Below are 12,781 nucleotides of genomic sequence, written 5' to 3'. Positions count from 1 at the left end.
CATGGCATTTTCCAGCAATGGTGTGTCCGCGGGTGTGGTGGGGGTGGGATGTTTAGCTGCAAGCAGTTAAAGCAAACGTCTAAACAGAATATCCCAAAGCAGGCTTTCACGCTGCCGGTCTAAGAATGTGAACAGGTAGGCAATTGCTCTCTGGATTTTTCTGGAAAAAGAGTTCCTACCATGGTTGGCCAAAGTCAACAGCCTGGGAGGGAACCACTAAGAGTGCATGGTCGGCTACTGTGTACTCCAGGGACTCCCTGCATGTTTTACACGCATGCTTGACTTTCTTTCCTTTCTACTAATTATTGAAACCAGGAGTCTGTTTCCGAGGACCTCATTGTAAAAAATAAGCTTTACAATTAAAGGTCTCATGCCAAAGATCTCAATGCAGAAATGAGTGTTCTAGTTGTTTCCTACTCTTTTTTTTTTTTCACTTCTTTTTAAATCTTGCTATTATCACTCTTCTGCTAAACTACCGCTTTCTCAAATGTCTAAAGAAAAGGGTGTTCCCTCAGAAAGCAGTAACCAAAAATTAGAGACCACAACTCTTGCAAATCAAAACCTCAATGAGACAGCGCCTCCTCCTAGGAAGAATGACTATTATAAAAAGGACAAAGGCTGACAAGTGTGGGCAAGGTTGTAGGGAGAAGAGAACACAGTTGGCAGGAATCTAAGTTAGTACAGCCACTATAGAAAATAGTAGGTTAGAGCTGTCCTGTGATTCAGCAATACCCCTGAGTGAATTACCCAAAGGAAATGAAGTCAGGATAACAAAGAGATATCTACAGTCCCATGCTTAAGTCAAAAGTGACCATTAGATCATGAATGGATAAAAAAAAATGTACTGAGTGAGTGTGTGTGTGTGTGTGTGTGTGTGTGTGTGTGTGTGTGTGTTGTAGTGGAATATGATTCAGCTCACAGAAATCCTGCCATTGCAGCAACAGGGGTAGAACTGAAGATCATATGTTAGATATATGTTAAATAAAGTAAGTCGGGTACAAAAAGATAAACCTCACGTAAGTTTACCCATATATGAAATATACAAAGCAGGTGCTAAGAAATGGAAAGTGGAATAGTACTTATCAGAAGTTGGGGACAGTAGAGCAAAGGAAATGATGGGGAAACATTGAAGGTTGGGTACTGAGACTCAGTTAGGCAAGAGCCAGACGCTCTGGCACTATTCTGAATGGGAGGATGACTACAAATAACAGCCGTGTGCTGGTCATCTCAAAAGAGGCCATGAATTTGAGCGAGACAAGGGTGGGAGAGTACATAGGAAGGATTGGAAAAAGGAAAAGGAGAGGTAAATAATATAATTATATTTCAAAAAATAAAAAATATATATTTTTAAAAAAGCCAAAAGAAAGCATTTTGAATGTTTTCATCTTGAAAACATGATAGACACTTGGGAGGCAGATGCATTCCCTGGGGTTGAACATTGCATGACATGTACATATGCAAAATCACCAGTTAAAATCAATTAGTAAAGAAAAGAATAAAAGACACCAATATTTCTTTTTCTTCTTCCCCATTCAGATCACTCATTTGCAGAGTAATGTCACAATGTCAACTTTTATTGTAAAGCAGAGATTAAGCAGTGTACATCCCAGTGCAATTATTTGAGACAATATATGAAATATTTTAAGACATATTCTGAGTTGTACCTAAAGATGAAGCCAAAGCAGTTTGGATATTAGGGAACTAAGATACCACATCTGTACCAGATAGTCTCCCAGTCCATGGGGAAAACTTTCTCCTTTGTGTCTTATATTCTATGTAGACATGCTTCTTAGAGAAATAAGCACACCTTGCAATCATCTGTTTAATAACAGCTTCATAGCGAGGACAAAGGGATCATACTGTAGAACAATCAATATGAACATAAACTTCAGATTATGTATGATGGCTTGCTAGATTAATCTACACATGCAGCTAGGTTTAGGGTAGTCTCCTTGGTTTCCTGAGATTTGCTCATATTCTGGAATGTTGTTCTCACTGTTGTTAACCTGGGACTTGAAACTTTAGAGAAGGCATATGGGCTTTTCTTGTGAAAGCAAACTAATGATGTGTCTTGTTTCTGCAGACCCAGGGGGCAGGCTCCCCTCGCTCCTCCCCCAGCCACACCGTCAGCAGGCCCATTCCCATGCCCATCCGGTCCGCATCTGCCTGCTCCACCCCAACGCACACCCCTCAGGACTCTCTCACTGGGGTAGGGGGAGATGTGCAAGAGGCCTTTGCACAAAGTAAGTAGTCTCTCCTTTCCTGTGTTCTGCGTGTGCCTGGCAAACACTTCGCCGAGACCCATTGAGCAGAAGGCCATCAAGAGTCATCACAGCCTCACGTGGACACTCACAGGAGTGTCCAACCTTAGGTCCATTGAGCAGAAGGCCATCAAGAGTCATCACAGCCTCACGTGGACACTCACAGGAGCGTCCAACCTTTCGGCTTCTCAGGGCCACATTTGTCATCTCCAAAATTCATTCTTGAAAAGCTGTAGAGTCGAGTTACAAAGCAAACCTCATAATGTATAATGTAAGTTTGTGGTTTGGGGCTGTGCTGTGTTCATGACTATCCTGAGTCGCATGTGTCCTACAGATTATGGGTGGGACATTTCTACTATGGTGTCCTATATTTTGGCTCAGAGCCTGGCCTATGCGTCTGAGAAAGCCACTCGGCAGCTCTTCCCTGCCTCCCCATTTAGTCTTCTTTCATCTTCTCTTGCCCCGCCCCACTTTTAGTAAATCTTGGAGTCTCGGGGCACAAGAACTTCTTTACAACTTCAGTCCACCCTGATACTCTTATTTCATATCATCATCAAAGTCAAGACAGAGATTTAACAATCCCAACTTTGAGCTGATGAAGGACAAGTCGTCATTTTACAGATTTCACACTGAGATGCTCTAGAGGGTTGGATCCTGGCTTCTGTAATCAGGGATACAAGACTACGGTTACCCTCAGTAGAAAAAGAAGAGCTGGCGATCAGCCTTCTCCACAGAGGACCCCTGTCTCCCTTTCTTCTCCCACTGATAGATAAATAATTTGACAAAAACAGCAGAAGAGATAAAGCATTTATTTTATCTCGCAGGTCAAGGCAGGCATCAGGAGCTTGAAGCTACTGGTCACAGCCTGGCCAGAGTCAGGAAGCAGGCAGCGGGACACGCGTGTGCTGATGTCACGTCACTCTCTCCACTTCATACATCCTAGGATCCCCTTCCCAGGGGATAGCTCCAACTATTAAGATGGGTCTTCCCAAATCATCTTTTTAAAAAAAAATCAAGATAATTCCTCACAAACATTCTCAGAGGCTAAATTAATCTAGATAATCTTTCACAGGTGTGCCTAGTGGTCCATTTCCAGGGTGATTCTAGATTTTTATCTAATTGAAAAGTACTACTAATCATCATAGGCACCCCAAACTAAGTGATTTTAGCCTTCCCCTTTCTATCATTTTACAAGTTTATAGCTATTAAGAAACCCCCTTCCATTAAGTCTTTCCAATCAGGCCAATTTCACTGCTAGAAGCGATCACAACTAATGCATGGGCTCTTCCCACCATACTTTTTATATATAAATAGCTATGCACATATGCGGATACAGCTCATAGACTCTTCTTCCTTCACACACATTAGAACTTCGTCTACAATCTCCCTTTTCTTTAATTTAGAAATATATTATGAATATCCTGGCTATTTTAAATCAAAGAAAAACAGAAATCAAAGACAGAAACTAATAGATTGGTGTGTGCACCAATCAAATTTCATAACTTCAGCTATACATAAAATATGGAGGCTTGCCTCCCTAACAAAACAGATAATGGGAATTAGAAGACAAGAGAAGCATAAATTGCCAACAGAGGGAAGATGTGCAACCTCACTAATGACCGCAGAAATAGACATTTTAATCAGAATCATCATTTGCCTAGTAGTATTTTTATCAGCCCGAGTCTAAGGACAGCAACCACGTGTAAAAACAAACCGTCTCATCCATCTTGTATGGGGATAAAATGTTAACTCATTTCAATGGGCAAAGCTAGCAGACTGCTTGCTTCTGTGATGGAAAATGGAGGCTCCATATCAAGGTTCATCTAAGCGTGAATACCATGCAAGAGCTACCTATGTAATTCACAGTATATGTTTCTTTTTTAATCTTTAAAAGGGAAAGTGTCCTTCACATAAACCAGATTTTAAAGACCTACAGTATGTTAAATCTGCTTGTGCTTTATATTATGATTAATGTTTTTACTTAGACTCTTTGATTTTCTAATTTAAATATATTTATTGCTTTATTCATTTAATGGTACTTTGTGAGAAATGACAATGGTATGTCACTTACAGGCACCCCCTGGTCCATAAGACACTCATGCTATGTAACTTTTTTGTAAGTGGCAAATTTGGAATCCTGAACCCTTTCTTCCAAAGATATCATGGTAATTAATGCTTGGCTCCATCTTCACCTTACCCACTCCCACCCTAAAAATATCCATTTAGCCCTTACCGGCCTGATATATAAGAATAATTTTTTCTACCATGGATTACCTTCCAGCAGTAAAAGTCCAGCTTAAGATACCAGGCATTCCTCTGCCCGGTATCTTAAGAGCAGTGGCAAAAATCCTCAACCCTTTTCCCCTCTCTGGGAGCATTCTGTATACGGTGTCCCAGTCTCAAAAGGTATCAGTCCAGGGACCAGAGATCTCTGGAAGCCCCAGCAGGAGAGAGAGCCTGTGCTGCCTGAGGGCAGCAACAAGTGTGCTCAGAGGGCAGGCGCCAGGTAAAAGCTGGGACCACAAGAGATGTTTGAAAACTACAATTCTCCTGGCAATGTGGGTTGTGCTCAATAGGGTATCCACACCTTTTGATTCATGGTGAGGACCAAAGCTTGTGCCAGGTCACCATGTCTTAGCGATGCTGATCCCTTTCATTTTCAAAACCTCCCAGTGGAAATAACGAATCTACAAACCTCGTCATTCTCCAGGTCTTTTACCTCAGGGCCAGTTTACTCCCCTCCCCCACCCCCCCATTCAGGGAAGAAACCAAAGCTCCTGTTGTTGCTATAGGTCTTCAGAGGAGCTGACAGATGAGCAACATAGAGCTGGTGGGGAAGGAAAGGCTGTATCATTTTTAAATTGTTGCCTCTTTATTGAAGGTTCAAGAAGGAATTTAAGGAATGACTTGCTGGTAGCTGCAGATTCCATCACTAACACTATGTCCTCGCTGGTGAAAGAGCTGAATTCAGGTGCGTTTTGGTGTCCTGTCCCTTGTGGGTTTGTTGTGGAAGGGTCCTTATGCTCAGGGTCCCTCTTGGAAACCTGATCATACAAAATGATATTTTAACATTTTAAAGAATTTTGAAACGTGTGTGTGCGCGCGAGTATGTGTCTGCACATGTGTGTGTGGATATGTGGGCCTGTGCAGGTGCTTTGTCTATGTGGAAGCCAGACTAGGGTTTCTAATTCCTGGCAGCTTTGGCTGTGGGTGATTGTGAGCCTCTCGACATGGGTGTTGGGAATGGGACTCGGTCTTCTACAACAGCAGAAAGTGCCCTTAACCACCTTAACCTCCAGCCCTGAATAAAGAAGCTATCTTATAGTTAATTCATTTAAGTACCAACTCTCATTTTAGAGGAAAAAAAGAAAGACTAGTGTCTGAAACCCTGACTTTACTGCATGTGGAACCTGGGAAATTGTTTCTAGGCCCTAAGCTTCCTGAGGAGTCCGGGCCTTTATTTCTGGGTCATAGGCTTCCTAAGGGGTGACTCTCTGTGTCTTCCACTGCCCACTAGAGGTGGCGAGTGAAACAGAAAGTACTGTGGATTCCGAATTTGCAAGAACTCAGTTTGAAGGTCTGGTTCCATCACCAACCTCTGAAAAGGCTTTTCTAGCCCAAATCCACGCCCGAAAACCCGGGTACATCCAAGGTGGAGCTGCAAGTACCATGCACGGCGACATGTGAGTATCTTGTTCTTGGAAGCATTTTCTCAATTGGAGAGCAATTTGTAGGTGACCTCTAAAAGTTTAAATAATAAATAAATAAATAAATAAATAAATAAATGAATGAATAAATAAATAAATAAATCTGGAAAGGGTGCAGTTCCCCATTCTGCCAGAAAAGGCAGAAGAGAGCTGCATTTAAGTTTGGTATTAGGGGCTCTTCCTTCTGACCGATTTCCAGAAAGTATCAGTAATGTAAAACAATGAGTGCTTAATGAAAGCCTGACTCACCTGACACACTGGACACGGATGGCACTCAAATTCTGTTGAAGATATACTCCAGTAAACTTCCTGGAAGTCAAAAACTTACCTAATACAACTAAGCCATAGTATGCTGTGGACGAGAGCACTCTAGGGTGTCAATCAAGCATGAGCCCTCTGACCCCTGTGACTGACACAGGGCTGCAACTTATCCATGATGCCAAATCACAAAACAGTGTCATACACATATTGCTTGTTTGGGGACAATATTAATTCAGAACTGAAGTGTGGTCTCTGGTAAATGCATACCACATTTGTATCATGGTAAAACTGGAAGCAAAACCCTAAGTCTCAAGTCACTTGTAGTCAATAAGAGGGAAAGCATTCTCCCAGGGCACATATGCCACTTTGGAAGAGAAGTCATCACGTCTCCTGAGTTTACTACTTAGGGGACAATGGTGAGGCTAGAATGGCATCAGATAGATGTCATTAAACACATGGAATTTCATTATAAAGGAGCCCAGTTTGATTGGGTCATTAAATATGTATAAAGTCCTACAGAAACCATTTACAGAGGCTGTTATCACAAACCTCTCTATGAACAGAAGTCATGGATGGGCAAGGGGCAACTGCCTAAGCACCTGTGGCCTGAGTTCCAGAGGCTCAGGGCTTGGCTTACAAATTCTCAAGGCTCTAAGCCTTGAGAACTAAAGGCACTACACTACACTTTCAGATTCAGAAGCTTGTGGCTCTGGTCTTACCTACCAATGCTCAGGGGCTATGGTGATACTTCCTAGGCTTTAAGCCAGAACCCTCAAATGTTGACCCATGACAGCTCTCTGGAGCTATAGTCCTCCTAGTGGTGACTGCTGCCATTGGCTCTTCACAGATTCTCATCTTCCATACTTCCAGCTTCTTCCCTGTCTCTCGTCTTCTCGATGCTTCCACCATCATTCTACCTTAGTTTTGCACAGCCTTCTGCCCTTGGCCATTTTCTGGAGCTCCTCAAGAGCCTCAGCTCCTAGTGACTTTCTCCATCTCTTAGGCACCTGCTTAGTATTGCTACCATTGCAGGGCTGGGTTCTTTATGCAGCCAACACAGCCATCCTACCTATGACAGAACCATAAGTAGGGAAAAGACCATTCAGGGGAAACATTTATTGGGATAATGACCAAGAGAGATGTCTTCCAGATGACCATACCAGGAAAGACTACACATACACACATACATGTGTGCATAAATATATTTCTCTCAAACCTTATGAGCCAATCATGAGCCTCAAATTGCACTGAGTTTTTCCTGAGTCACGGGACAGGTTGCCCCGTTTCCATCCCGAGCCAACACTGTTGTCAGTTGAGCAGAGTTATTTAGTGTTACAGAGTTCACAGAATGGAGTCTTCCAAAGCCACTGGGAGTTGCCTAGAGTATGTGTGACTGGAGCAAGTACTCTAAGCAGGAATTGTGGCTCTCACAGCCCCTGTGATTGCAGTAATCCTTGACTGCTGGAGTGGTGTTCCTGCAGAGTAATGAATGGTACAGAGTTCAAAACAGCCAGACTTCCAGAATTGCAGTCTGGCCAATTGCCAAAGATGGTATTGCTTAGCTGGTAGCTTCCCACTTAAGACAGCCAGTAAGAGAAGGGTCTGTTGGCTGTCATTCAGAGGACCAAACAGCCTATTCCCGACAGTTTTGCTCATTCATAGAAAAATAAAAATAAATAAATAAAGACTGCTTGTGCTAGAGACTAAGAATTAACATTCCTAACAGTTTCTAAGAATGTGTGACTCCTAACCAAACACCCTAGGGAGAGCTGGCTGATTAGGTCTGTGTAGTTTGAGCAAAACCAGCAGCATCAGTGACATTCCATTAGGCTTGCTATGACCCTCCATCAGCAGAGGAAACCAAAGCTAAGATAGAAGGGCAAATTAGGGACCTAGCTGAAGAGCCCAGAGGGGAAAGGAACAAAGTAAGAAGAAGGAAGAAGAGGAAGTGGGGTGTTAGGGGCTAGCATTCTGATAAATGTGGGCAAGAGCCAAAGCACTAAAATCATGACAAGGAGAAGGCTTAATGTGAGAAGTACTTCAAGCTAGTCTACAGGATAAACGGGCTGCTCTACAGACCCTATGATGAAACTAAGCAGAAGTCCTGGTGTCCTGGCTCTAGTCCTAAGTAACCAGTAAAGGCCAGAAGTTACAGAGTTATAAAGAGACCTGTCTTGAAAGCCAGCTGTGAAACAGCAGCCTGGGGGAGCAGAACAAATCGCTACAACATCATTGTAAATGGCAGTGTGACTGGTTCTATTTTTAGGGTGTTTTCTTGTCCTTGCCTATAAAATCGAGAACTGCTTGATATATTATTCAAAGTAGTGAATTAACTGACAGATTTTTTTCTAGTAAATATAAAAATACGTATCTTCTTATGATCATGTATTTTGTAGTAGCTATCTAACGCATCCTTGCCCCAGTCCTAAAACTCAGGACTATGAAACACCTCCCCACTTCTGACCTGCTTGCTCTCCCTTGGTTGCCAGGGACCAGCACCAGCTTCCAGCAAATGATCTGGTGGCTGAAAATGAAGAGTTCATAGAAGTCTCACGGACTGTTTTAGGTTGACCCTAGACCTCCAAACATAGTATGTCCCACAGATAAGCATGGGCAATGGCATTTGATGCCCATCCCCAAATCCTCTCTTTAAACCATCTTTTCACTTTGGAGGGTGTTTTGCTGTCAGCATTAAAAAAAAAAAAAGGACTGTTTTAGCTCCAAGAGCGATAGTTTGATTTAGTTTGTGAACCTGTGCTCAGCCCTGTGAGTCCTTTACACATGGGAGGAATAGGCTTTGTCTGCCCATTACTATTACTAGATGGGGTCAATCTTATTTGCTTATTTTGTCATGGAAGTAAATAATGAAAATGGATTTTTCAGCTCCAGGGCTAATAAAAATTTGTAAGTTCAAGAGCTATGGGTGCAATATCCTGGTATCAAGTTATTGGTATTATAAGGCTTATTGTACCATGAAGTGTGTTTATATGTGTGTGCACATGCTCGAGTGTGTGTGTGTGTGTGTGTGTGTGTGTGTGTAGTGTTTAAGCATGTGGTATAACACAAAGAGAGTTAAATCATGCACACATTTCCTTAAACATTATTTCACTAGAGGGCTCACTTGCCTTTCAGAAAAAAAAATCTCATGTTGGGAACCTTGACATTACCTCTAAAGACAAATTTGCCTTGTTGAAGACTATAAGACTATAGAACGTTTTACGGACTATTGTTCCCGTATACCCTATAAAAACATAAACGGCCAATGACTTCTTCACTCAATTTGATTAAACTGAAGGTATTTTAATCATATATTTCTCCAAGCTTCAGACTTTTTTGCTGTTGTTATTACTGTTGTTTTGTTTTTTGTTTTCCTCTGAGTCAAAGAAGACATGAAAGTGAATTTCAAGGGGGGGGGGCTCAGGAAAACTACATGAATAAAGTGAAAAAGGACGCAGGAATTCCACCCACTCTTTCCTGTTAAGACTCCTCCCAAACACCTCTTGTGCTTTCCCAGCGTCCCGGAAGATGGGGATTCGTACGTCCAGCCCGAGGACGAGAACTACGAGAACGAGTCTGTGCGGCAGCTGGAGACTGAGCTGCAGATGGAGGAGTACCTGAAACAGAAGCTGCAGGACGAAGCCTTCCAGGTACAGGGGGCAGCAGCATCCCTGCCCCTCCACGGTCCTCCACAACTGGGTCCTTCCCCCTCCCTGAAAATGCAGGCCTTCCTCCCTGTTTCTTCGCTACTTTTCCAGAATATTCTGGTAGTACTCCTCAGTCCATGCATTCCATACAGTGATGTGTTAAATGTCTCTTGTAGCTGTCTATTCTCCCAGATTCTGATGTGGACTGTGAAAGGGGCCTTTGTGATGTTGGCAGACTGATAGTGGCAACCAATACAAACATATCCAGATTGTTAGAAGGTTTTTTTTCTCCTAAATTAAAATGTAGGGACCTGGGGAGATGGTTCCATGGATAAGGCACTTGCATAGCAAGTGTGAAGGATAGAGTTTGGGTTTCCAGAATCTGGTTGCATGGCAGCCCAGCCTATAATCCTAACAATCAGAAGGTAAAAGCAGGGGCTCCCTGGAGCCAGCAGGCTAACCAGACTAGTCAAATCGGTGAGCCCTGAGTTCAGTTAGAAGACCTCAATGAATAAGGCAGAGAGCAACAGAGGAAGACCCCCAACATCAACCTTGGGCTTCCATATGCTTGTACCAATACATAGACCAGCAAGCTTATGCACATGCATACATGCATACACACACATGCAAACATATGTAAAAATAGAAACCCACATATCAAATAAAAAGCTGAAAATAGCGATAATTATATAAAGAACACATGGCACAAGAAAAATGAATAAACGCCAATCCACTTCCTCCCCCTGAATTGTCTCTGACTTCCTTGTTGCCTGCAACACATCAAACATAAGGGTGAAGGTGACGAAACCTACTGAGAAACAATGAGGGACCTGCAAGCCCCCATTCAGCAAGGTGCAGACAGGTAGATACCGAAAGAGGCTGAAGTGTACTAACCCATCTGGGAATTCACAGAGCATAGCTCATGCCACTAAGAATAATATCATTACTTACTCTCGCCAACAGTAATGGTTTGTCCCTCAGGGATACTCCACTGCCTACTTCTTCTCGGGTGTATAGTTGGATGCTGGAGGACTCAGGGATGTTTTTCTGGTAGAGACCAGCTAGCCCCAGGCTCATCAGACCTATTGTCTAATGGCCACGGGAGCCTTTTCCACAGTCTTGAGTCACCATGGCCCTCTCTCACCCTATCAGTGAAGGCCAGAGACTCAGAAAGCGCCACCTGGGTCTGGCTTCTGTGTTATGTATAGAGTGAGCCTTGAACGGTTCCCAAGAGGATGGCGGCAGCAGGGAAACCGATCCCAAGTTCACCTGAACGTAGTGCTGCTTAACATTTTCATCCTAGCTCCTGCCTTTGAGAAACAGTGAAAACAGCCATTTAAAAAGAACAATAATAATAATTAGTCCGTAGAGCCAAGCTCCTGTGCCACCTACCAATATGTTCAACCAATTACAAAACCGTGGTGAGTGTGCATTCTTAGTAACTTCTGAGGTTCCTCCCTAGAGAGAAGCTAGCCTTGGACGGAGCTGGCTGGGAGTCTCTGGGAAGCCTAAGGGGTGGTGTCCTGTACGCATCTCACATGGGTTGGCACATGGAGCAGAGAGATGTGGCTAGATCATCAACATCCTACTTGGCCTGTTGGAGTTGCCTGCCAGGCCCTGTTCTTCAAGCTTATCTTCAGTTTCTGGGTAGTAACTGTACTTGTTACATTTTTAGGTGACTTTTATCCAGTCTATAACAAATATTAGATTCTTAATGAATTATTAGTTAATGTTACATGAGCAAAGTAAAGGGGTTCTATGAGCAAGATCTATCTGAAGTTCTGCCATGCCCAGTAAATCCCCGGTTCCTCTCTCTCTCTCTCCTTGCCTTTCGGTGCTTGATGACCTCAAGGAAAAGAGCAGGGGAGGGGCCCACATGCTCTCCCTCAATGCGTATCCTGGAGTGTGGTGGAGTGGTTCTCTTCAAAGGCTGTGTACGCTGAAGGTGACAGGCTAGATGGAATGCCTCTGTCGTTCTCCGGACTCTCTCCCTCTCTGTGTGTCTCTGTGCATGGCTTCCAGCCAAATAATTCACCAGCTTGACTGCCTCACTGACTTGATATGTCACCTTTCTTGTTTGTGTCCTTTGTCACCCACAGGTCAGCTTGCAAGGTTGAATGCAATATCCCTTTCTCACTCTCCTCTCAAGTAAGTACCTGCTGTTTGGGAGGAAGCATGGACACTGTAGGCTGAGCTGTGATGACTCTTAGCCTGAGTTCACTCTTTCCATGTGATGTAATGTGAACCCTCCCTGCTGCCCTCAGAGTGGCAACTCAAGTGCAGAGCTCATTCCAGTCCTGTGTAAATCCCCCAGACATCCCTGGAGTTGACATTTTACTCTTTGTTTAGAGCAGTTGTCACAGAAACTTCCATGGCTCCTGAGGTGCACCAGAGTCTCTGTGGCCACATCACTAATGGCATCCAAGCTACTTCAGCACTTCTGGATGTCAGTCAACTCCTTAGTCCCCAAAAAACATATGTGCACACTGGAACCAGGAACAACACAACCAAAGGGGGAAAATCCTGCAGCCTTGTGTTCTGAGGATGACTAATTCAAATCCACTGGGGATTTCAGTGTGATAAGTTAACTCAAGATGTCATTTAGGTTATTTCATGCCACTCTAAAGATTTGCCTAGTAATGGGCCAAAATCTCAAGTCATTTTTTTTTCTCTATCATGGAAATACTGGTTGGTACTTGACTGTCAAAATCACTTGAGTGTCATGATCCAAGTCTCAAGTTCTGTATTTTATTAGAACCATTTTGAAATACGAATCTCACCAAAACTTAGCATAATTTAAAGAAACTATTAATCCTTTATGAGTTTCACTTTCCTCTGTCCATCAAGATATTATACAGGAGGTGGACATGTGGGATACAGTTTTAAAGAACTTGACACAGCATAACTA

General features: G+C 43.1%; 1 protein-coding gene across 21 annotated transcripts in view; it reads left to right on the top strand.

Moving 5' to 3' along the window:
* Positions 1–12,781, top strand: part of LOC121453642 (dystrobrevin alpha) — a 361,338-nt gene that overhangs the window by 342,865 nt on the left and 5,692 nt on the right. For 12 of the 21 annotated variants that reach the window (XM_041660549.1, XM_041660545.1, XM_041660546.1 and 9 more), the window contains 4 exons: positions 2,084–2,243; positions 5,143–5,232; positions 5,779–5,944; positions 9,744–9,876. In XM_041660549.1, coding sequence (XP_041516483.1) covers positions 2,084–2,243; positions 5,143–5,232; positions 5,779–5,944; positions 9,744–9,876 — 549 coding nt within the window. Of the gene's footprint in view, positions 1–2,083; positions 2,244–5,142; positions 5,233–5,778; positions 5,945–9,743; positions 9,877–11,972; positions 12,022–12,781 lie in introns of all 21 variants that reach the window. The other 9 variants (XM_041660564.1, XM_041660563.1, XM_041660560.1 and 6 more) reach the window with 1 other exon arrangement.

The sequence above is a fragment of the Microtus oregoni genome, unplaced genomic scaffold, assembly GCF_018167655.1.
Source record: "Microtus oregoni isolate MIOR12 unplaced genomic scaffold, Mior012 000011F_ref0000422, whole genome shotgun sequence".
NCBI lineage: Eukaryota > Metazoa > Chordata > Mammalia > Rodentia > Cricetidae > Microtus > Microtus oregoni.
Note: the sequence above shows the minus strand (reverse complement) of the source record. Positions and strands in the feature narration are given on the sequence as shown.